At 37.2% G+C, this 25,138-nt stretch overlaps 1 protein-coding gene across 4 annotated transcripts in view; it reads right to left on the bottom strand.

Moving 5' to 3' along the window:
• The window catches only part of LOC134220153 (protein krasavietz), a 35,260-nt gene extending 12,452 nt beyond the window's left edge, over nucleotides 1-22,808 (bottom strand). The window contains exons 1-7 of one of the 4 annotated variants that reach the window (XM_062699140.1): nucleotides 22,650-22,808; nucleotides 19,423-19,563; nucleotides 14,966-15,037; nucleotides 2,329-2,502; nucleotides 2,161-2,261; nucleotides 1,771-1,909; nucleotides 983-1,284 (exon numbers count right to left, since the gene is read on the bottom strand). In XM_062699140.1, coding sequence (XP_062555124.1) covers nucleotides 983-1,284; nucleotides 1,771-1,909; nucleotides 2,161-2,261; nucleotides 2,329-2,502; nucleotides 14,966-15,026 — 777 coding nt within the window. In that variant the 5' untranslated portion in view covers nucleotides 15,027-15,037; nucleotides 19,423-19,563; nucleotides 22,650-22,808. The remainder of the gene's footprint in view (nucleotides 1-982; nucleotides 1,285-1,770; nucleotides 1,910-2,160; nucleotides 2,262-2,328; nucleotides 2,503-14,965; nucleotides 15,038-19,422; nucleotides 19,564-22,649) is intronic. The other 3 variants (XM_062699141.1, XM_062699142.1, XM_062699143.1) reach the window with 3 other exon arrangements.
• Between the last annotated feature and the right edge of the window lie 2,330 nt (nucleotides 22,809-25,138).

The raw sequence follows: 25,138 nt of genomic DNA, 5'->3' as shown, positions 1-25,138 counted from the left end.
AAGGAAAAAATGTTTTTGATTGTAAATGAATAGGTACGTGATTGTTTAACTATTTGTACTCAAAATTGATTATATTTTCAGTCTAATGAAACCATAAGGAATGTGTTTTTGAGACAATTCGATATGTTAGAAGATGTAAAATTAGATGGTGCAAGAGAGGGTTAAGTTCAATTTCAACTAGGCTGCATCGTGAAATCTCGAATGAAAATACACGATACAGGAGTTTCGGCAAAATTATGTTTCTATCTTTGGTTTTTTATCATGTACCTGGAATTCTATACTAGTCAAGAACATCGTTCAAAAACACATACCTATTATAACAAAAACTAATATTTTCTCTTATAAATACATATCTAAGCCGATTCAGAAATTGTGATGCCCATTTGCTTTAGAATAATATGTTTGTAGCCTGGGAATTGTAAAAATGGACTTTTTATTATTACATTACAAATGATTCACTGAACTCTCCGATTTTTTAAATAACATATTCAATACCATGGAAACCGATAAAGATAGCCAGTTGTTACATTTTTTAAACATTCCGATAGCAGAAACTGATTTACAGATTTTTTTTTCTAAAACACCCTAGTCTACGTTTTCACATTCATTATTGGCAATCCTTGCATTGTAATTCCTTGCACACACAAAGTCTATTCTATTCGTCTGACATTCTACTTTTTTCGACATCAGAGAAGAAGAAAAGACATAAACGGTGTCGTTTGACTTTCATTTCTATTTGGTCGTTTTGTTGGATGTATTTTTAAATTCTCTTGCGTCGTACACGCCTTGAGGACAATGCTACGCGTTTCCACTCCAACATGGAAGAAAACACGCTGCGTATAAAAATACATTCGTTACCTTTGATATCGCACACAGACGACACCTATCGTTGGACGGGTAAAGCCAAATTCGATAGGCTCTAATTAGGTGCGTTTAAACATAACAACGGAAAATAATCAATTTCAAATTTCAAGTATATTACCTGCGTCAGTTCACGCTTCGCCTCCTGGCTAGCTTGAGCCTTGTGAAGCTTGAAGATGTCCGACAGTTCCTTCTCGATGAATACGGTCTTCAAGTGCTCCTCACTGCGCTTGTTAATTGGCAGGAAGTCCAGTAGACGATTATCGAGGCCACCCTTGCGTAGTGTTGCTACCAGTGGGGCCGTGCCCTTTTCCTGCTTGAAGGTGACGAACACTTCCAGCAGAAACTCGAGCGCCAGGCCATCTTTGGTCAGGTGCTCGTTGTTCAGGACGAGCAACACATGTGGCGGCACAGAATTGTTAGCTGTAGGAAGAAAATGAGATAATGAATTCTCGGGTACTTATTCATAAGGACGTATGTGATTTTGTAAACAAAGATTCAAACGTCGATTTGTCCAATCTGATGGCACTCCCACGCAAACCAAAACCACCAACAGGTAGCCGAAGCCTCCCCCTATCTGTCTACGGTAATGGTTTGCGTGGGAGGGCTATCAGACCGGACAAATCAACGTTTGAATCTTTGTTTACAAAATCACATACGTCCTTTTGAATAAGTACCCGAGAATTACAGTTTTTACCGTTTTTACAGTTGTTTTAGGAACATTGTTCTAGTTCTCATTGACATCAAATCTCATGTATATTTCTTGAGAAATAATGTAAGCAAAAAAACTAGAATCAATCACTATTGGCACATTTTATTTTAAAAACCTTCAATTTGTTTGATCATTCAAATATCCGGGGATCCTAGTGCCTACTCGAGGTAAATAAAAAAAAATATGATGACACTTACCAATCCAGAGAGCCGTCATACGCGCAAGCTTAATTCTTTCCAGTGGAGTAAAACCCTTGATGAAGATTAAAACCTTCTTCATTTCCTCCTCAAACATTTTCTCGAGGTATTTGTATCGGCGCATGAGCCGAGTAAAGATCTGTGATCAGATAAAAATAGGAAGATCGTAATTAGCAACTTACTGTTCACTAGATTCAACATTATTAGGGAGTATGTTGGAAACCGAGAAAGTAACCAAACCCATTGTTGATCGAGTGGATGGTATCAAGCAAGAGGCTTCCTATTTAATATTGCACACTTGTCCACACCAGAAAACTTGAATTATGCATTAGCTGGCTCTAGCATATTGTGTGCGAATAAAAATTTAGTAGACTAATATAAACTAAATACCTGCTCATGGTTACGCATCGATTCCATGTCTTCCGGTGCTGCGAATAGACAGCGATCGGTACGTGGTTTCTCGCCATCTTGTGAGATAGATCCTCCGGGAACTGTAAAAAAAATTGAAGCGCCTATTAGAGCGAACTTTGAAGCTGTTTGCATCACGAAAGTGCTTACCAAGTAATCCACCAGCAATCAGAATATCGAATAATACTTCTCCGTAACGGCGATAGTCGAGCTTGTTGCCAGCACTATCAAGAAACTTGGAAATCTGCTCTAGATCTTCAGCTGCTTCAAGACCTGCAATGACCGCGTCACGGAATCCCGTGGGGTCATTCTTCTCTCTTTCATCTGTCGAAACGGGACACGATAATTTTTGTTAGTGATTTTGCATGGCTGAATATTTTGAAAAATGATTGATATACTTTTGATAATATTTAGACTCCTTTCATTAAAGTCGTTTTTTCGCGGGGCATAAGTGTAGGGTAGTCGTTTGTAGTTTGTCTAACTATTGTGCTCCCATGTGAAAGTGACAGTTAAAAAAAAGAATTATCTTTCAAGATTGAATTAAAAAACATTTCACGCGCTTAGTATCTTAACAGCGTAACTATATAATAGAAGCCATAAACCAATAATTAATTACCATTATTTACTACCTGGGTGCTGCGGATAGAGCCGCTTTTCTGCTCTCAAACGAGTAGCGGGATATTTTGAAATCAATTCCATAAGCAAAACAATTTTGCAGTTGCTTTGCTTGGCTGTCAAACATTTTCCGCTCTTCCAATTTGGGCGATGACATACTGACGCGTCGAGCGATGCGGAGCGCGTCCAAGCACTCGTAAAGCAGAATATCAGCAAGAGAATTTCTTTTGTCTTGGACGCGTTTGCGCACGCACACGCGTGAGTATGTCATCGGCCTTTCTCTTTCCATGCTGTATGAAGGCGCACAATTGCGGGAGAGTCTACATGACTTTAGGATGGTTAACATACATTCCTGCTCCAATCTGCTGCTGAATCTCGTGAAATCTCGTAACGAGTGCGTTTTAAGTGCATTCCTTCTAATTTTCCACTCGAAATATAATGTGAATATATTTGTAACAAAGAATGCAAAACTCAAAAATAGTTTATTTATATTTTTTCCCAAATAATAACAATACTTCTCAACTCTTCTCAATATAAGATCTGAAACGAACATAACCACAATCTTCAATGTTTGGCTCCGGCACAATTGGCCCTGGCGAAAGCGAGAAAACAAAATGGAGGCCGGCTGATGCTTTTTTATTTCACCCAGCAAGGGATCGTTCAAAAATTACGTCCATCGTTTTCGGCATTTTCAACCCCCTCCCCTCCTGTCACAATCTGTCACAAATAATTGACCCCCTCCCCTGTACGTACATGTCTCATTTTATTTTAGCGATTACTGTGGTTTATCTTTTTCGTACACTATTTTCACAATAACATAGTGAGTTATGTCCCTTACTAACAGTTTGAATGTTTTAAAATGCAAGTTGTTTCTAAAATGCTTTCAGTATTTTTTATTGTGGATGGACGTCACATAAGACGAACTCCCCTCCCTCCCCTGTCACAAACTGTCACAAAACTCTGACCCCCCCTCAAACCTTGGCCGTAATTTTGAACGGCCCTAAGGGATATAGGACGTCAATTTTAAAATGCTTATTAAAGCGTTAAAACACATTTTAGCCTAAAATTGTTCACTTTTTTGGGTTAGAAATTTAATTTACTTTCATATAGGTAACACGAAAGTTGAATTATTTTGATTAAAAAAACATGTGTAGATAAGGAGCCGAACATGTAGTTTTTCAAAATTCTAATCACGTATTAAAAAGTTTTCAACATATCACTGTTAATAACATTTTAAAAGCATTTTAAAATATACTTCCTATACTTCACCATGTTGAAAAACAGTGATTTCACGCACACGGCCGTCGCCGCTAGATGGCGCGGCTGCGTCAAAGCATGAGCATGAGCATTATGACCGCACAATTCGTAGTTGCTACTCCGTGATTGACTGAACTTGCGAAATTGTACAGAGAACACAATGAATGGAGCTTGGGATTAGCTACCCATTCTCAATGTACACGTTTCGGGAGTTCAAATATTTAAAGTCAATAACGGCGCCGGCCACGTCCTTACGGTCATATAGGAATGGAAGGATTGTTAGTCCGACTCTCGTTGCTACTAGAGACCGAGTATACCTCTGCATCTCCACGATTGTCTTGGGAAAGGATATCGTCTTAGTTACAAAGGATAATTTATCTGGATTCACTTTGGTATGCGATGCGATCTATGGGATGGGAAATGACACTAATACGAGTTAAAAGTTAAAAAACATGCACGCCCGCTGGCATATGAAAGTTAAGAAATTCGCGTTTTGGACGACCGCACGGAAGCGCATCACTCTGTACTCACTTGTTCGATGGCTACAGCAAACTATTGAAGAACTCGCTTTTTTTTCGAACGCGCGCGACATGCGCATGAGCCACCGAACACAAGATGGATACTTTATTTCTTTCCCGACGACTAAAACACGCACTGCACTTACTTGTTCGATAGCTACTCTTATTACCAGCCGCGCAATGCAGAACAAATATTTCGGCCGATCGCGCGATCATTCTGCAGTCCGAAACAAGAGAAATCACGCACTGAATTGATTTTTATTACCGGCCGCGCAATGCAGAACAAATATTTCGGCCGATCGTGCGATCGTTCTGCAGTCCGAAACAAGAGAAATCTCGCACTGAACTGATTTTTATTACCGGCCGCGAAATGCAGAACAAATATTCCGGATGATCACGTCATCGTCATGCAGTCCGAAACAAGAGAAATCACGCACTGAACTGATTTTTATTACCGGCCGCGAAATGCAGAACAAATATTTCGGCCGATCGCGTCAGGGCCCATTCACAAATTACATAACGCTTTAGGGGGTGGGAGGGTGTCTGTCCGAGCGTTACGGCCCATACAAATTTTAGAACCCTTCCATACAAAACACGTTATGAGGGGGAGGGAGGGGGTTGGAAATGATCTATTTTAGCGTTATGTAATTTGTGAATGAACCCTCATCGTTCTGCAGTCCGAAACAAGAGAAATCACGCACTGATCTCTAGATGGCGCGGCTGCGTCAAAGCGAATAGAAAGTTTTGGCCAAGATTTTTTTATGTACAGGTTATCCCACTTGTCAATATCCCCAACTCAGCCATCTTGGATTTTTGTATGGAATTTATGCTCGTTTGTTTACGTTTTGCACTGAAAATGTATGTTTCCCCCCCGCGCTGGTTATTCCCATCTACTGACGAAGTCGGATAACCTGTATATAAAAAAATCTTGGTTTTGGTTTCAGTTTGACAACCAAATCGATTCTATCCGCACCACCCAGTTTACTACCTGCATTTGGAGGTGTCGCAAATTAATGGAATACTTCGATTAATCGATTAATTTTGAATCGATTAGTTACCAATCGATTATTCGGGATTTTACGACATCTCTACCTGCATTCATCGGTGACGTCGTTCTCGTATTAATGTGGAAATTGACTGTTCCTGTCAAAAGTGTTTATTCGCTCAATCGATTTTTTGCTTATTTAAGGTCAACTTGTTCAAAATCGGGCCAATCTTAAATAAAACAGCACTTTTTCTATTTTTGTTTTCGATTTTAAAACTAGTTAGAGGCTTCATAAAATATGGGTTCTTTTGGAAAGTTGACCATAAGCCAAAGAATCGGCTGAGACAATAAAACGACATATAATATTAGACGGGAAAGGTCAATGCGCCAAAGATTTGGGCTTAAGCAACAATCAATGCTGTACATTTTAATATACACTGAAATCGATTTTTACGTGAGAATATGTACCGCGTAAATCAAAACCGCGTAATTGCCGATGTCCGCGTAGCGTTGAATTAATGTAGGTGTGTATCGGTGCGGCGACGCAGCGTTCACCGCATTTTCAATGCAGTTACGCTTTTTAGCGCGAGATCTTCGCGTTACGGGTAAGAAAATAGAAATAAAAAGACGTGAAACAATTTAAAAAAAAGACTGTACATCGAGCTATTCAGCCACTCGCGGCTCTTATTTCTGTTTGCGAGTGGAGGGTGGCAAGATGTTCGAGTTTTTGATCTCAGCATGGTGAAAACGTCATGCCCTCGGAATCACAGGGCACTCCGGTAGAATATGCTGTTCGATTAGCCTCTTTTCCTGCGCAATACTTCACTAACAAATGACCATCCTTAGTGATTATGTAATCAGTTGGTATCTAGTGACTCTAGTTTTTTGTTGTTCTTTTGTCTTTCTTTCTTTTGTTTTTAGGAATTGAATGTTGCTAGCGCTCTTTTAGACATACAGTGTTGACCGGATTTTGTCTACCCACGATTTTATCACATTTTGGACCCGATTTTTTTCACCGAAAAATTTGAAAATTAAGTCGTTCTTTTTATTTTCGTAAATAATACAGCAACCAATGATTTTCATGAAATAATCGCCTGTGAATTATTATTAATCACTTCTGAGTAACTGTGAAAAATTCTGTAAGCCTTTTGGACAAGAAAACGGATACTGTTCACGCAATTTGTCTTTCTAATCAGAGTGTAAAATAATCGAAATTTTTTAGTGAAGACCATTTTTCTTCATTTGTCAGTTCACTTCCGACACATTCATAGTCGGCTCTGGACAGTCAATATTCAGTTGAATATTAGTCATTGAATATTTATGCACATTTTACAAATTGATTAATTATCTGAAATCTGAACACGTTTCAAATGAGTAAAGTGATTTATCACACAGGACTGAATCCGATTTCCATCCTCGAGGCACTTTCAGTGGTAAACATCAGCATAAACAATGCTAATTATGTTTTTTTCTGCACATAGTAAACACATTCAGTGACAGTCGAATGAATTAGTTCGTGGAGTAGTCGTCTGACTATGTCATTCTATGTTTTGAATATTCATGCGATGTTAGTCAAAATTCGGACCGAAGTTGCTTCATGAAGATGAATATTTGAAGCTCTGTTTCTAATGCACAAACTAATTCATTTTTGAGAAATGATTAAAAAAAAATCAAGTATCAAATTTTCCAATTTGTTCATATTTCCTATTTAATCACTCCAAAGTTTGGCAGGGGGTGATAAAATCCGTACAATACTGTATTTCCATGGCTTGGCAAGTTTCAAGTTGTTTTTTAAAAGTTTAATACATAAAATTGAAAACAATTAAAGGATATTGTACATCAAGCTATTCAGCCACTCGCGATTCTTATTTTTGTTTGCGAGTGGAGGGTGGCAAGATGTTTGAGTTTTTGATCTCAGCATGGTGAAAACGTAATGCCCTCGGAATCACAGGGCACTCCGGTAGAATATGCTGTTTAATTGGTCTATCTTATATTCGCCATTATTCACTAGTTATATGCTAATTCAGTTCAGACTACGAGATCCAGCATGTGAATAGTAAAATCACTGTAAAATCATGTAAAATCACTAGAATATCTATTTTTATTCTCGTAAATACAGTGTCGACCCGATTTTGTCACTCTCCGATTTTGTCTACCCTCGATTTTATCACGTTTTCAACCCGATTTTATCACGTCCCGATTTTGTCACGTTTTCGACCTGATTTTGTCACCCCAAAAATTTTTGGAAATTTTAGTCGTTATTTTTATTTTTATAAATAATACCGCAAACAATGATTTTCATGCAATAACTTTCACCGCCTGTGGTTTATTATAAATCATTCCTGAGTACCTGTCAAGGATTTTTAAGCCTTTTCGTCGAGAAATGACGGGTGCCAATCAGGGAATTTACCTTTCCAAGGCATAAACTGATTCATATTTGTGAAATGCATTAAAAAATTGAAAATATTTTTTTCCGATTTTGTCACATTTCCTATTTTATCACCCCAAAATTCGCCAGGGGGTGATAAAATCGGGATATTACTGTAATACCGCACACAACAATAATTTTCCAGAAATAACTTCCACCGCCGATTTATTATGAATCACTTCTGAGGTTCTGTCAAGAATTCTGTAAGCCTTTTGGACAAGAAATAATGAGTACCGTTCACGAATTTTGCATAAAAAAAATCAACAATAAAATTTTCCGATTATGTCACATTTCCTATTTATTTCACCGGGAAGAGATGATAAAATCAGGATATTACAATTTTCAAGTTGTATTTTCAAAGCCTAATAAATAAAATTCAAAACGATTAACGAAGATTGTACATCAAGCTATTCAGCCACTCGCGGCTCTTATTTTTGTTTGCGAGTGGAGGGTGGCAAGATGTTTGAGTTTTTGATCTCAGCATGGTGAAAACGTAATGCCCTCGGAATCACTGGGCACTCCGGTAGAATATGCTGTTTGATTGGTCTATCTTATATTCGCCATTTCCACTAGTTAAATGCTCACTCAGTTCAGGCTACGAGATCCTGCACGTGAATGGTATCTTGTATATGTGTCTTGTCTTGTTTAAAATTATGTGTAAGACATCAAGCTACAAAATGCTTGTGACATAGCCCACGCATAGTCTGAATACTCAATAAGTGATTTTCAAGTTATTCTACTATCTTGATTAGTTTTTTCGTGTTTTTTTTCCTATCTGCGGTAAATAAAGACAGCACTAAATAAATAAAACGCGCAACGAATAAAAAGACTGTACATCGAGCTTTTTAGCATTTCAGCCACTCGCGGGCTTATTTTTGTTTACGAGTGGAGGGTAGGCAAGATGTTTGAATTGTTGATCTCAGCATGGTGAAAACGTAATACCCTCGGAATCACTGGGCACTCCGGTAGAATATGCTGTTTGATTGGTCTATCTTATATTCGCCATTTCCACTAGTTAAATGCTCACTCAGTTTAGGCTACGAGATCCTGCACGTGAATGGTATCTTGTATATGTGTCTTGTCTTGTTTAAAATTATGTGTAAGACATCAAGCTACAAAATGCTTGTGACATACCCCACGCATAGTCTGAATACTCAATAAGTGATTTTCAAGTTATTCTACTATCTTGATTAGTTTTTTCGTGTTTTTTTCCTATCTGCGGTAAATAAAGACAGCACTAAATAAATAAAACGCGCAACGAATAAAAAGACTGTACATCGAGCTTTTTAGCATTTCAGCCACTCGCGGGCTTATTTTTGTTTACGAGTGGAGGGTAGGCAAGATGTTTGAATTGTTGATCTCAGCATGGTGAAAACGTAATGCCCTCGGAATCACAGGGCACTCCGGTAGAATATGCTGTTCTTTGGTCTTTCTTTTGTTTTTGGGAATTGAATATTGCTAGCGCTCTTTTGGACATATGTATGTGTTTCCATGACTTGGTAATTTTCCAGTTGTACTTCAAAAGTGTGAGATTAAAATCAATAATGATTTAGTTTCATTCCAAATTTTAATTCATGTTTTTAAAATTTTCAATTATATGATAGAATTATGTTGCTTTCAAGAAAGGCGCCGTAATTGCTATGAGGATTGATGCATAGATAAAAATGACGCATTCATATACCAAAACCATTGAGAAATATTTGAATCTTGTGATTCGTTCGTGGTTCAAAGAAATATGCAAAAAAATAGACGAATCCAAGTAAAAATAAGAAGAAGACACACGACGGTGTTAACTTCGACAGATCCTACAGCACAGCATAGGAAGATCATTTTAAAATACTTCATTTTTAAATTCTAGACAAATTTCAATTAAAATCTGATTGATGTATGATACGGAAAAAGTTCTGAACTATAAATACACTGCCGTTATACGCATAACTGTCCCATGCCCATGTATATAGGGAATCCCAGCAAACACAATATATGCGTATAATAGCAGTACATTTCTGGAAAATATACAAAAAATGGAGATGAGCTTTCAAATATGTAATTTAGAACATTTTCCGTATCGTACATCAATCAGATTTTAATTACAATTTGCCTAGAATTTATTATAAGTATTTTAAGGCTGTGAACCATTCCACCGATTCATTTAACTTTTAGTTAAAATTTGACAGTTCGATGGTTATTTCGTTGTGGTTAAAAATAACCCTGCTCCGGAGCATGGTTAGATTTGACAGTTCGATAGTTAAACTTTGTTCGCGAGAAAATTGGCGTTCGTTCCGAATAACTATCAATCTGTCAAAACTCAAATGGGTCGGCTTCGGAGTAAAATTTTAACCACGATGCGAAAATAACCATCGAAGTGTCAAATTTTAACTAAAAGTTAAACGAATCGGTGGAATGGTTCACAGCCTAAATTGATCTTCCTATGCTGTGCTGTAGGATCTGTCAAAGTTAACACCGTCGTGTGTCTTCTTCTTATTTTTACTTGGATTCGTCTATATGTAGAACTGAGCATACGCTAGCAGAAGAATGAATTCTGTCATCAAAAGAAAAAGTAGAATCATGAAAATAATTTCACAGCGAGGTATGGGATGCAGCTTTCAAAATAAATTTCAAAATTTTAAAATGAAATTTATTTACAAATAATTTATAGCATGAGGTTAGAATTTTGATTATCTACTTTATATATAAACTAATTTGATTGTTAATGACAATAAAGTTTTTTCTTAAAATGATTCCGGAGATGGTACTACTTTTAATCTTTATTAAATTTCTAATCCAGCCTAATAAATCATTTTCAAAAAAATCTCTGTTTGTAATTTTTAAAATTATTTTCAATTCCATTGCCTATACCTTGCTATGTTAAAGTTCAGTGATTCTACTTTTCCTCTGATGACAGCGTTCATCCACTTCTCCTCGCGTATGGCCCAATGCACCGAATGAACACAATGACGTTTGAGCGGTGCGCCGTTTACTAAAAATGAACACTTGAATGAACACTCAATGAATGAAAAAGTATTCATTCTTAGTAAACAATGCACCGCTCAAACGTCAATGATGAAAACTCGGTGTATTGGACCATTAGACCACCATTTTTAAGTTTTTGACAGTTGACTGAGTGATATGAAAATGTATATAGCACGGTAAAAAATATACACGTCCATGCGAACTGTTCTGCATTTGAATATGCACTACTTTGGAATCAAATCAATATCAATACACGGTAAAAAACCAACACGTTCAAATTAACTGTTCCATCTATTGAATGATCAACTTTAGAATCACTATTATTGAAAATGATATTCCTTTGATTTAGAAGTGGTGTCACACCTTTCACAAGTGTGTTTAATACAGACAATTCCATAACATCAACACTTTTGACCAAAGTGCTACTCACTGGATGTTGAAATGATTAGCACTTCGATCAGCACCAATAATGTCTCCACTAGAATTGAAAGTGCTATGGTATTGAATTCACAGGTTCAGAGCTATTGATTTAAGAGTGGAGCGATATTGGTGTTGTTCTAAAAATAGATGACAGTTCTTTCATCTGTTCTGCTTAATTCAAGAGATATTTCGAAGTGTGAGATGGAGTCATGGTAAGACGAAGGACTTTCAAGCAAAAGGTATGTTATTCAAATCTGAGCTGAGGTAATTCTATTTTTTTTATTTTGTTGTTTTATATTCAAAACATTGTGCACGTCAAATGGAAGTGGTGGTCTTTGAATTCGACGAGCTCAGCTATTGATATTGATTTGATTCCAAAGTAGTGCATATTCAAATGCAGAACAGTTCGCATGGACGTGTATATTTTTTACCGTGTAGCTGAGCTCGTCGAATTCAAAGACCATCACTTCCATTTGACGTGCACAATGTTTTGAATATAAACCAACAAAATAAAAAAAATAGAATTACCTCAGCTCAGATTTGAATAACATACCTTTTGCTTGAAAGTCCTTCGTCTTACCATGACTCCATCTCACACTTCGAAATATCCCTTGAATTAAGCAGAACAGATGAAAGAACTGTCATCTATTTTTAGAATAACACCAATATCGCTCCACTCTTAAATCAATAGCTCTGAACCTGTGAATTCAATAGCATAGCACTTTCAATTCTAGTGGAGACATTATTGGTGCTGATCGAAGTGCTAATCATTTCAACATCCAGTGAGTAGCACTTTGGTCAACAGTGTTGATGTTATGGAATTGTCTGTATTAAACACACTTGTGAAAGGTGTGACACCACTTCTAAATCAAAGGAATATCATTTTCAATAATAGTGATTCTAAAGTTGATCATTCAATAGATGGAACAGTTAATTTGAACGTGTTGGTTTTTTACCGTGTAGATCAGCTTCTAGGAAAATGAATGTTCCAGATTTATACAGCCCGAACAATTAGAATCATTGCTGATTTTGCTCTAATAAATTAAATTCAAAACGATTAAAAAAAATGTATATTAAGCTATTCAGCCACTCGCGATTCATACTTTTGCTAGTAAAGGCTGGGGCAAGATGTTTGAGTTTTTGATCTCAGCATGGTGAAAACGGTAGAATATCCTGTTCGAATCGTTTTTCAACACTGCGTGCTCGTGGCATTGACAAAACACAGGCGTGATCGGTGCGACTACGCAGCGTTACTGTTCTTCACGATGCATATCTGCGTCCTTTTAACGCCGTGTGCCGAAAGCATTTAAAATACGCAACGTGGGTATCCAGCCTTAATGTTCTCCTATCTTTAAAACTAATTATCCGTGGTCTTTTGTATTCGGGAATTGGTGGGTGCTACAAGATGATCTTTAATATCAGCAAGATGAATACGTATTTCCCTTAAAATCGCCGGAAGCTAAGTTAAAATACGCTGGATTTTAGGAACATTGGCCTGATTACTCACTTTATACGAAAGTTGTTGGTTTTGTGAAAACAAATGTGATGAGGAAGGTGTATCTAAATGGTCACCTCATAAGCTATCGATGAAGAGTAAAAAACACCATAAACTCATCTACTCTAATATACCATAACTTTCAGTATTACTACAGATTGAATTGCTGTAGCACACTAGTCGGATATGGAAATAATTGCACATAAATGTTGTCTCGCAAATGTGGGCTCTACGTCGATTGCCAATGACACCATTTGTTGTTCGCCTTCAACCATCAACTCTTCCGTCATAGTCCGCTGTCGTCATCGGTACTGCCATTTATTGGATTCTCACAAGGTCAAGCGCGTACACTACCTACAGATTATACTATAGCCTTACAACTACGCTAACAATATATGTTAGTCTATTTGTCACACTACTGAGTACTGACTCGTTATTATATGGGAGTCAAACACATCTCCGCGAGTTGTTTACTTGTTCGACTGTACTCGATCACGCAGCAACTGATTGATGTCGAAGGCATACATCCATAAGCTGGGGCATGTTGAAATTTCACGAAACGCAGTAGAGGGTGGAGTTGTTTATTTGATTATAAATCGTAATTCTAAATATATTAGAAGGAGGAACTCGTTATTTCTAGTCCAAATTGCTTACAAAATTCTTTCCAGGTACTCAGAAGTCATTCATAATAAACTACAGGCGGTGAAAGTTATTTCATGAAAATCAATGTTGTTTGCGGTATGATTTACAGAAATGAAAAGCATGACTAAAATTTAAAAAAAAATTTGGGGTGACAAAATCGGATCGAAAACGTGATAAAATCGGGGGTAGACAAAACCGGTGAGTGACAAAATCGGGCAACAGTAACTATTTGTTACGTTACGCTTGGTATTGGAGATTTTTTGTCATTTTTTTTAATAACTCGTCAAATTCGTTCCCTCTTCCGATTTTTTCTTCATTAAATCAAAACAAATATTTTGTATAAGATGAAACACGCCTTATAAAATAATAATTTGCTCCTAATTAGATGCGCGACAACAAAGGAAGAACATGCTGGGTTGGATGTCAAAAGAACATTTTACGATGATTCAGTGAACTTTTATATAATTTTCGGTTGGTTTATACGAAGCTTGCTGGTGTATAGATTAGGGTGCCAACGAAAATCGACTTTTCGACTTTCAAAAACGGGTAGTGCTTAAAAGTTTCATCTCCTCGAAAAAAGTCCCTGTGCAAAATTTCAGCTCAATCGGACTTCGTGAAGTGTTTGACCAAAGCGGTCAAAGTTTGACTGTTTTGAAACACGAAAAATTTCCCTACACAGAAATTTTTAATTAAGTCAAATATGGTTTTTTCAAAGGAAATTGACTTTTTGAGACTTTTATTATGTCAAATGTCTGAGAAATGCATGAAACTTCGAGATTTGGTGTTATCTAGAAAAAATAGAAAAAATTGACTTTTTGGGAATTTTTAGAACTTAAACTCAAATATGGTGTTACATCGAAAAAAAAATCAAAGTAAATTGACTTTTTAAGATTTTAAAAATTTGTGACTTCAAAAAAAAAAAATTTCGTTACAATTTTTTGTGTTTCAAAACAGTCAAACTTTGACCGCTTTTGATACTAGACGAAGTCCGATTGACCTGACATTTTGCATAGGGACTTTTTTCGAGGAGATGAAATTTTTGAGCATTACCGTTACCCGTTTTTGAAATTCGATGGTCAATATTTTCCATACATTCCATTGACACCCTAATACACACGGACAGACATACATTTGCTCAGTTCGTCGAGCTGAGTCGATTGGTACATAACATAATGGGTCTCTGAGCCTTGTATAAAAAGTCGTCTTTGGATTAAAATGATAGCCTTTCGGTACAACTTTGTTGGATGAGAAAGGCAAAAACATTACACTTGGGTCGCTTCTTCAATACTACCTAATTTTTCCATTTTTTGTGGAATTCTTCGTGAAATTGATTAAAATGAGCCAGCCTAAGGCTGAAAGTCTTGTAAATTACAGGTAATAATTGAGTTAATGTTTCATTAAATCAACAAAAAACTACCCCAGTGTAACATTATCAAATCGCTTTCTAGACTTACCCCTTTTCCTGGTCTTGATGCGTTGACCTGATAGCACTGGTCTTTCGGCTTTCTGACTCATACAACAAATTACTGCTTACCAACAATCGTCCACGTACGTCCGATGAAAAAAATGAGAGAAAGTAAAACAGTGAACGATTAACATTCGACATATACGATAAGTTCATTCTAATAATGTCTTGCGTGCTTAAGGAGGCCACACGCACTTATTCGAAGGACGATCAATAGTTTAATACAATGTAAAGAAATAAAAAGAATCGAAACAAATGTTAACGTAGTCATAAATTCCAGCCAGCTTCATTGACCCTAATTTTTTATGGATGAGAGAGCGCATGGTGTCACCTTGGTCGATAATACTTCTTGACTACTACATCCTAGTTGTCATGATTTCTTAACTACAACAATGTGAAATTATTCCTGACAATGTCCCAATCTAGAATGATTCGGTAAAATAGTGTGATAAGAGCAATGTGGCGAGGCTGCGTGTTACAATCGGGCAGGGGGTATCACCCGCATAACATAGCTAAGCACAGGCCGTGTTTTAATCTAACAGTCTCCCAGCTGGAAATGGGGATAACCACGAAAAGAACTGGCTTGAATTTGATATTCGATCCGTGGACCACGACTGTCCTTGATACTTGAGGTTTTCTGTTTTGGGACATGGCCAAGTGTGTATGTTCCGCACTCGTTTGTTTAAATTGATGACAAAACAATGCAATGCACGATGGAGTTGTAAACGATTCATGGCACATGAACGTACTAACAGGGCTGGTAGCGATCGAAGCCACTCAAAATAGTGACTTTAGTGACCAAAGCTGACGAAAAAAGGGACCAAATAGTGACTTTCAGTTGCAGAAAAAGTGACCAAATAGTGACTTCCAATTTCAGTTTAAGTTCGATGAGACGAAATCGAGCGTTTTTGGGTCGAAGGAGAATATTTTTTCCGTAATTTGTGGAGGAAAACATCTTTCACTCACCACTCTTAGAACATCTCTTAGAACAAACTCAGAAGAGAAACGAAAATCGTACACGCTAACTTTTATCTACTCAGTGACTAAGTAAAATTGTATAGCCCTCTCTTTTAACTCCACGAAAATTTTACTCAAGATCAGTCAAAAGCAGGACTACTCAAAACTATGAGTAGTCTTGTAAGCAAATCACATTTTTACGCCGCTGGAAGTGACCGAAATATGGTTATCAGATCGCACATAGTACCTGTTTTTCTTTCCCGAGAATGATTTCTCGGCGAAATAATTGGGTTAGCTAAACACCTACTTTAGAAAAAAGCAGAGAATTCTACGATTTGTCACTGGTACCACGTAAGTTTTTGGCATTTTAGTGCGACAGGAACAACAGTGCGGATCGTTTTGGAAGAAAACGAAACAAAAATTATGAAGATTCATGTACAACGAGCCTGGGAGTGAACGCTCGTCCTCCTGCTTGTAATGACGACCATGTTCTCTGAATTTTTAAATATTATTCCTACAAAATACGCAGATTTTCCGACTTGCTGTGTATTCATGAACGGTTTTTGCTATGGAATTAAATAGCACATGCAATCTTCAAAATTGGGGAGACTTGAATCCCTTTCTATGATATCTAATCAATAAATATTTATTTAGAGCAAACCCTTCATTACATCTGTCCAGTTACAAAAAAGAGAACAAATTATATTTTCTTGATTTTTTTAGACAAATTTTTATATAGATGACTAATCAAGTCTCCTCAAATTGAGGCTTGTCAAAATGCAAAAATCCTGAAATTGGGGATTTAATGTTGGCATCAATGAAGATCATTCAGCATATTTATGGATTTGTGCTCTGACATAAATGATAGCATTTGATCATTAGTTATTCAAATTTTGCGTGGCCACTAAAAACATCTTGAGGAGGAACAAAACACAGTAAATAACAGAGTAAATGAGGTTGTCTTGTCAATCAAAAAAAAAACTCGCCACATAACAATCATTTGTCTAGAGGATCTATTATAAACATACGGTATACCAATACTACTTTAGTTCTTGGTAAAACAGGGGAAAAGCATGTATCCCAAGGGGTCAAGTCTCCCCACCTTCCCCTACTGTATAAAGATTGAGTTTTACAATCTTGAAATCGAAAGGTCGCCTGCTTGCATGACTGTAAACCAATTTATCAAATTGTGACGTAAAACACCTTCAACTAGCTACTGGTGGAATGCCAATAAGAGCAGCGAGTTAAATGGCTGGGGTAGTTTTAGAGCTTTCATTTTTCCAAGATCCGTAATTTCATTTCTTCCATGAACAAAGCATCATCCGATGGATACATAAAGCTTTATAAATCTTGGTCAATAGTTTCAAAATAGTTGAAAATAGTGACTTTTTGCGAGAAAAAGTGACTTTAGTGACTTGAGGTCGAAAAAAGAGACTTTTTAGTGACTAGGCCGAAAAAAGTGACCAAGTCACTAAAAAGTGACCCGCTACCAGGCCTGACTAAGGACTATTGAAACTATGATAACATGGCTTGATAAGGTCATATGTGGCGAGGCTGCGTGTTACAACCGAGCGGGATAAATCGCTCGCATAACATAGCTAAGCACAGGCCGTGATTTAATCTGACAGTTTCCCAACCGGAAATGGGGATAACCACGGAAGGAACAATGTTTTATTCCATCAGTGGACCACGACTGTCGATAGTACAAACCGTATGAACAAAGCAAGACCATGCTAAATAACTATTCTTCCTACATCCAAAAAAATTTGCACGTTGTTGTAATTTGTGCAACAAAAGATGATTTTATCAGCACGAGTTGTACGTTTATCCAACAAGGCTTGCCGAGTTGGATAAATACTACGAGTGCTGAAAAAACTGAGTTTTGCAACGAGTTGCACACGCTATTTTTTGCAATGACGAAAAATGGACTTCAATTTCATAAATCTGTACCAAAATTGTACAATCTAATTTACTCCACATGATTATTCTTGCCAATAAATTATGTTGCTACAGAGAACAATCAGATGCCATGTTACCGTACTACATTGCATAGTTCGATAAGCCGTAAAGCAATTGATGTACTTGCCTTTGGACATTTTTGATGTCATGTCCATCAAACTAATTAATTTATAACGCAACGCAGAGAATACACTATTTGAACACTTACCCAAGCTAATTCAGCAAAATGTAGTTATGTTACTACTGTTCTGATGTTGGTTTTTCATTATAGAACCCAAATAAGTGTTATATTGAATATTATGCAGCTTATTTGAGTTGCATAATGTTCATTAAAGCACCCATTTCGTTGGTATGGAAAAGTAGGCCGTTTTATCACTCAAATACGAACTGAAAACCAGATAATATTATGATCAGGAATTGCAAAACAAATAATTGTAGTACTCATTTGGGTGCTATAACGAAAAATTAACATCAGAACAGTAGTTACATGACTACATTTTACTGAATTGACTTATGTAGGTGTTCAAATAGTGCATGCTCTGCGTCGCGTAATAAATGAAATAGTTTGATGTACATGACATCACAATTTTCCAAAGGCAAGTTTGTCAATCACTTCATGGACTATCGATCTATGCATGGCAAGCCTCGTTGGATAAACGTACAACTCGTGCAGAAAAAAAATCATCTGTTTGCAACTAGTTGCACAAAACTACTATTATCGATTTCCATTATGTTAAAGTTTTTCTCCAAAACTCATCCCCTTATCAGATAAAGAAAAGCTCAGGTCCCATAAGATGCAGACGGATATAAATTAGCACTATAAAAACCTAAAAAAGCATGAATAAAAATAATCTCAGAGCCACAATTTTCTTTGAAAAATAAAGCTCCGTTCTTCACTTTCTTCTTCAAATTTTAAGATAAGAGTTGTAATTAAAATACGACGCTCACGATGCAGGTAAATACATATAAGCAACTGATTCAACAAGTACCTACCATGCGGAAGCAGTTACGTACTATATTTGCCTACCGCGTAGTAGATCACCCAAATGAGCGCATGTATTTCACACGTGTATTTGTCTGTCGTGGGGCATCACAAAAGTTCAACAAACAACTAATTTCTGTTCGAAACTTCGAAATACAATGATTCAGTTTAAATGAAGTCACCGTAAATGGAAAATTTATAGAAACATCGTATAGTTTTTAGAGGCATCAAATGGCACAGCTATTCATATATACAATTCCTGTCTTTAGCCTTTCAACGTGCGCCATTGTAACCAAAAGTTATTACAAAGAAAAATCTAGTCGAAAGCAAAAGGAAAATAAAATGGAGACCAACTTCTATGAGGAACAGGAATAAATTCCGTTTCTGCTGCGTGAAATCCATCCATCCATGTGCGGTCGTCACACCACTGTCACAGGGTGCCCCATACAAAAAAAAAGGGTTCAATGAAGCTGTATGCAAAATTTAACATTCCGATTTACGTTCGACTTAACACTAGGAAATAATAGAAATTTCAAACAAAATCTTACTTAGTAACTGGGTTTCCTCAAAATACACCGGTTCCGAATTCAAATAAAACTTAATTTATAACGGTTCCTATTGACTTCCGGATTCGGTACAAAAATAAACTTAACTCAAATAAAAAAAAAAATATCACAATTTAGGTAGCACTAGGACAAAAAGAAAGAGAGAAATGCTATCAATTTCTGACTTTTTAGGCGATCGTCGAACAAAACCGATCTGTTTAGATGAAACTTGCTAACAATCCGAAGAGCGATGAACACGTATTAAACTTTCTTCTTTTGTCAAATACCGAACACATCGAACCCAAGAAACCCGGAAAACGTGGAATTTTGTCGTCGCTGTTTATTTCGCTCTTTCGCTATTATACTCATCCGAATATTGGTACTGTACTGCAGGTCTCTGTCAGTCTTCAAAACGATGGCAATTTCTCCCACTTTGTTCCTGTCACTACACAACATTCAATGTCTGTATTTCATCGTTGATACAGTCCTCACATAACCGGTTCACATTCACTATGACGGAAACGCGATAGAAAATCGAGTAGAACAGTTGAATGGTTGAATGTTGATGCAAAAATATACACGATTCAGTTGAAAACCGGAATAATTATCGACTAGCGAAGTCGACGTTTTCCCACTATCTACGTATGCTTTTACGAAACACACACACTACAATCAACCTGAACGTCGATGACGGACGGATGCCGTGATCAGGGGTGCCAGATGTGCTTTCAATTTCTGCTTGGGTTTTTACTTTTCTTACGCTGCGATTAGATTGTTCTTTGGTCCTGACACGAATGAACGCGTGAGGACCAAATAAGGCATTTTATGAGACAGATCGAAACAGCTGTTTTCTCGTGTTTATCTACTTTGACAATTAGTCCGTTTGTTTGGTAATTTCGCGCCGAACATTCCCATGGGTCCCATCATCAATTCTGCCTGTTTTACTTTTCGTCTACCAGGGTTTTAGAACATAGTTTTTCATATGATTCTTAAAATGTATCGTTAGATAATTCATACCATTGCATTCTAAGCATGAAATGCTGGAGAAAACACGAATGAAAAGTAAAACGTTACACACATTATTTTGTGTTCGGACCTCACGGAATGTTCACGCAGAATCATACCAAAACAAAACATTAGAAGTAAATAAACGGGCCACCGCCAAACGTCTCATAAAATGCCTTATAACAATCTGAATCTGTTGACAGATCGGTAAAGTCTTGTTTCATGGACCATTATTCTGCTGTAATCTGAAAAAGTGACGTATGCGCCAAATTATAACCTATTCTCCATTTTTCTTTACTGTTCGATAAAATTTTTAGCGCATTTTTATAAAATGTCGTATACGTCACTTTTTCAGATTACGGCAGTATTAACGAATCACAAACTCTAAATTTTTGCCATCTTAAGTTCCCGATGTTTCCGTTTGAATGGGGTGCCCTTTGGAAACGCGAGTACTTTTTGGGATTCCGGGACGCCTGTCCGCGGGAGAGGGTTAAGAAAAGGTCCTGCGTCACTGACTAAGGAATTTAAACTGCGTGTGGATATTTCAATCATTTTGATGAAAATATTGCATCAGATAAAACATATACATACGTCATTTTGATAAGTCAGCATGACAACCGGGGTCGTGCTACTTTCTTTAAAATGTTACGCTGCTCTGTACAGAAACATTGTTGATACGACGAAAAGATAAAACGTTTCACAAAATTGTCAATAAAGTTGCAGCACTCATAACATGACAAACATTTTAAAGGGGCCTATGTAACATATTTTCCATGATTCAACTTTGCAATCAAAAGCTTTCATATTGTTCTGATGATTGCAATATTCAAATTAACTCTTGAAAGTGTTTCAAAAGAAAAAGCAGAGCGAGCATTTCTCGCTTAACTTTCAAAAGGACCTAAGTAACATTTTTTTCATGAATTAATTTGAATAGCGCAATCAACAGAACAACATGAAAGCTTTTGATTGCAGTACTCAAATTAATTCATGAAAAAATGTTACTTAGGTCCTTTTGAAAAGTTAAGCAAGATTTTTTCGTTGACTTTGTTTACTTTCGTTACATAGGTTGCTATGAAAAATAATGCTTGATTTGTAGTTCACTGCACAAATTTCAGCTCAATCGGTCATCGGGAAAAGTACCAGTACGTCATAATTGGCAAGAAAATCGGCCTCTGCTAGTATTATTCCGAGCACCACTGTATATCATCATATTTGTTTCAGATTAAATAGAACGCAATATTGTCTTTGGCAGATAAGGGACAAAGACATCGCTACTAAATCTCTGGTATTTGTATCTTAGTAAAAAGGATGAAATAATACTAAGTCCATTTTTTAAATAATAATCGGTATATATTGTATAAACTTAGCATAATACTAGTAGAATCGAATGAACGCTGTCATCAGAGGAAAAGTAGAATCACAAAAATTTAACACGGTACCTTGGTACCTTCTTCGGGATTAACATATGCATAATATAGATAAACAAGTCTATATCGTGCATTAAATTATTTAAAAAAAACGTTTTGAAATTTTAAAAATTATTTAGATAATTGAATATCATATAGGTAGGTATAATGTTATGGGAATTATTTCATGATTTTTTTTCTTTTGAAGACTGCAGATGAAATAGCTGGGAAATATTCCCATTCCACTCATTTCCATTTGTTGGCAAAAAAAGAACGAACTTTTAATGACGTCAACTATAGGCTCATTAGACTGATTATTGAATTCGCCTTCTAGAACAAAAATATGGATAGGTTTAATAGCATCTGGCATCCCTGGTCTATATACCGTTCACTGCGCGAATTTCCCCAACCCACCGCCATCGTGAGAAAAAGAAATCGAAGGCCGCAGCATGCTATCGAAAAGGCGATACTTTTCTTCTTTGTCCATGGCGACGAAACGTTCCAATGAAATATCCGGTACGAAATCACGATCGTGGAATACATAAATGAGTCACATAATTATTTTCCACAGATACTTCCAGACGAGCATCGATATTGCTGGATGTTACTCCGCTTCGTCATGGTTGCACCGTTTTCCAGTATGGTGGCTGCCGCCCACAAAAAGTCTGTCGCGATTACGAAATCGACCGAATATCTCACTATATTTGACATTTTCTATAGCTAAATGTACCATGAAACGCACTCGATTCAGACAATTAACAAGTTTAATCTACAACAAATCAATCGATTAAAACACCACAGTAAAATTATTGTAAGTACCAGAAAGAATTTATCAGGGGAGAGTTCCACACGCAACACACAACCGTTTGCTTGACACTACACGCGTTAAATGGACGAAAGAGAGCCTATTCCCGTTCGACAAAGTATGAAGATGGCGCAGAGTAGTTAGTAGTCACACCTCACACGGTTTGGGGCCTGATGTGCGGAGGAAATGGCTTTGAATGTATTTTCATTTCTGAGCTTGTGTGAGGTGAATAGGGCTTGTATACGAACACGAACCGGTACAAAAAAAGAAACATCTACCGGAAACCACAGGGGTATGTTATATTTCCTAAAGTGGTCTAATTCGCTTGAAAAAATGGTTGAGGTTTGAATTTACGTTGAGTTTCGGCAAATATTCGCCTTTGACGAAGCCGTTGTGCTCCCGGCGGACAAGACATACAAAAGATATTTTAGTTACTATCCAGTTTTCCGCGAGCGGTAATGGCCGCCAGCGTGCCTGCGGGTCATGGGTCAAACACAATTGATACGTTTGCGTGCGTTTTGACAGTTTTCTCATGGGAAATCTGTCAAAACACACGCAAACGTATCAATTGTGTTTGGCCCATCAGTCTCTGATTTGACGTTTCTGGAGGTCAACTGCACCCACCGCTCCGAGCATTTTGACCAGTTGCATATAAGAAGGTGCTGATTCGGTGAATTCAAGCCTTCTTATATACCACATTGATCAAAATGCTCGAATGGTGGGTGCAGTTGACCTCCAGAAACGTCAAATCAGAGACTAACCCGCAGGCAAGCTGGCGGCCATTACCGCTCGCGGAAAACTGGATAGATAAAGATTGTCGCTGTCGTCGCTGTCCGGAACATCTTTTGCTGGCGAGGACTTATGATGTATATTTATCAGAGCACACATAACCATTCTCCATGCAAACTACTAATAAAATATATATCCAAATAAACTTTATGTGTGGTCTCGAATTAGCAACTATTTAATGTGTGATTCTATATCGATTATATTAGGGTGGAGCTATTGCAAACATTTATATCGGCGACACATATATCTTATCCAGTTTTCCGCGAGCGGTAATGGCCGCCAGCTTGCCTGCGGGTCAGTCTCTGATTTGACGTTTCTGGAGGTCAACTGCACCCACCGCTCCGAGAATTTTGACCAATGTTGCATATAAGAAGGTGCTAATTCAGTGAATTCAAGCCTTCTTATATACCACATTGATCAAAATTCTCGAATGGTGGGCGCAGTTGACCTCCAGAAACGTCAAATCAGAGACTAACCCGCAGGCAAGCTGGCGGCTATTACCGCTCGCGGAAAACACGTCACGTCACGAAAAAACAGACACGTCAAATCAGAGACTGAGCCGCAAGCAAGCTGGCGGCCATTACCGCTAGCGGAAAACTGGATATTGCTGCATGATTGAGTGTTTAGTTTTGATAAAATATCGAAAACAAAAGTGTGCATAAAAATTGCCTCGCCATAACAAAAAGATGCTAGAGAATTAACACTGTTGTTTACAGTTTAGAACCAAATCCAGATGTCGCACATGTCGGGGTAGGGATTCAGTGCTCCGCCTTCTCCCCCTGCTCCCGGATAAAACAGTACCACAGACAAACAGACATAACACTCGTAAAATTTTCATCGTTCACTATGATTTACTGATCAATTCAAATAATCATTAGTTGGCCAATCGATCACTCGTGGCGCGCGCATCGTTTTTGTTCGAGTTTGACATTTGCTGACGTTTGAGAGAAATTATGCGATGCAAGCGCCTCCACGAGATTGCCACTTTTGTTGCGTTTCAAAACGTCCGTTGATTTTCTTACACACGATTGAGAACGTGCTTGTCCCAAGTAACAATTGCTAGTTGAATAAACATCAGTATAGTCAGATTTATTCAGCCAGCGTTGATTAAAAATTATACTATCATACATGACAACATTTGTCCCAGCATTGTTCGCCCAAAAATGGAGTATTTATTCAACAACAACTAGCAACCTCTCTTCAACTTTACTTAAATAGTAGATAAAAATATTTATTCATCAACTTTGTTCAAAAACCAAACATAATGTTAATTCAACTAGTCAGCAGCACACTGATTAGGCTTTTTTAATTATGCTTTTCTAAATACATTTATTTCATTACATTGTTACACTTATTAAGGCATTGTTCAACATACTGGAAATAAGATGAAAAATGAATTATGGACAGCATACCGGTATCGATCCAACGACCTTTGAATCCCTAGCCCTCTTGTTTACCATCAGCTATATTTGTCACCTTGGAAAGTACCAAGCTGAATTAGAAATATAAACTATACGTTGTTGAACAATTCTGGTTGAACAGCTGTAATGGAGTTGTTGGTCATTACTCAACAAAATTGACAACAATCGAACAAAAGCTTAATAGGAGTTCTATGACGTTATAGTTAGTGTAATGTCATTCCGAAAAGTGAATTATCAGTCTTGGTTTATTGTTTGATTTAGTTGTAAGTAGTGAAGCTGCTGCCTTCTATCTG

This window comes from Armigeres subalbatus, chromosome 3 (genome assembly GCF_024139115.2).
Source record: "Armigeres subalbatus isolate Guangzhou_Male chromosome 3, GZ_Asu_2, whole genome shotgun sequence".
NCBI classification, from domain to species: Eukaryota; Metazoa; Arthropoda; class Insecta; order Diptera; family Culicidae; genus Armigeres; species Armigeres subalbatus.
The sequence above is the reverse complement of the archived record's forward strand: the minus strand, read 5'-3'. Positions and strand labels throughout refer to the sequence as shown.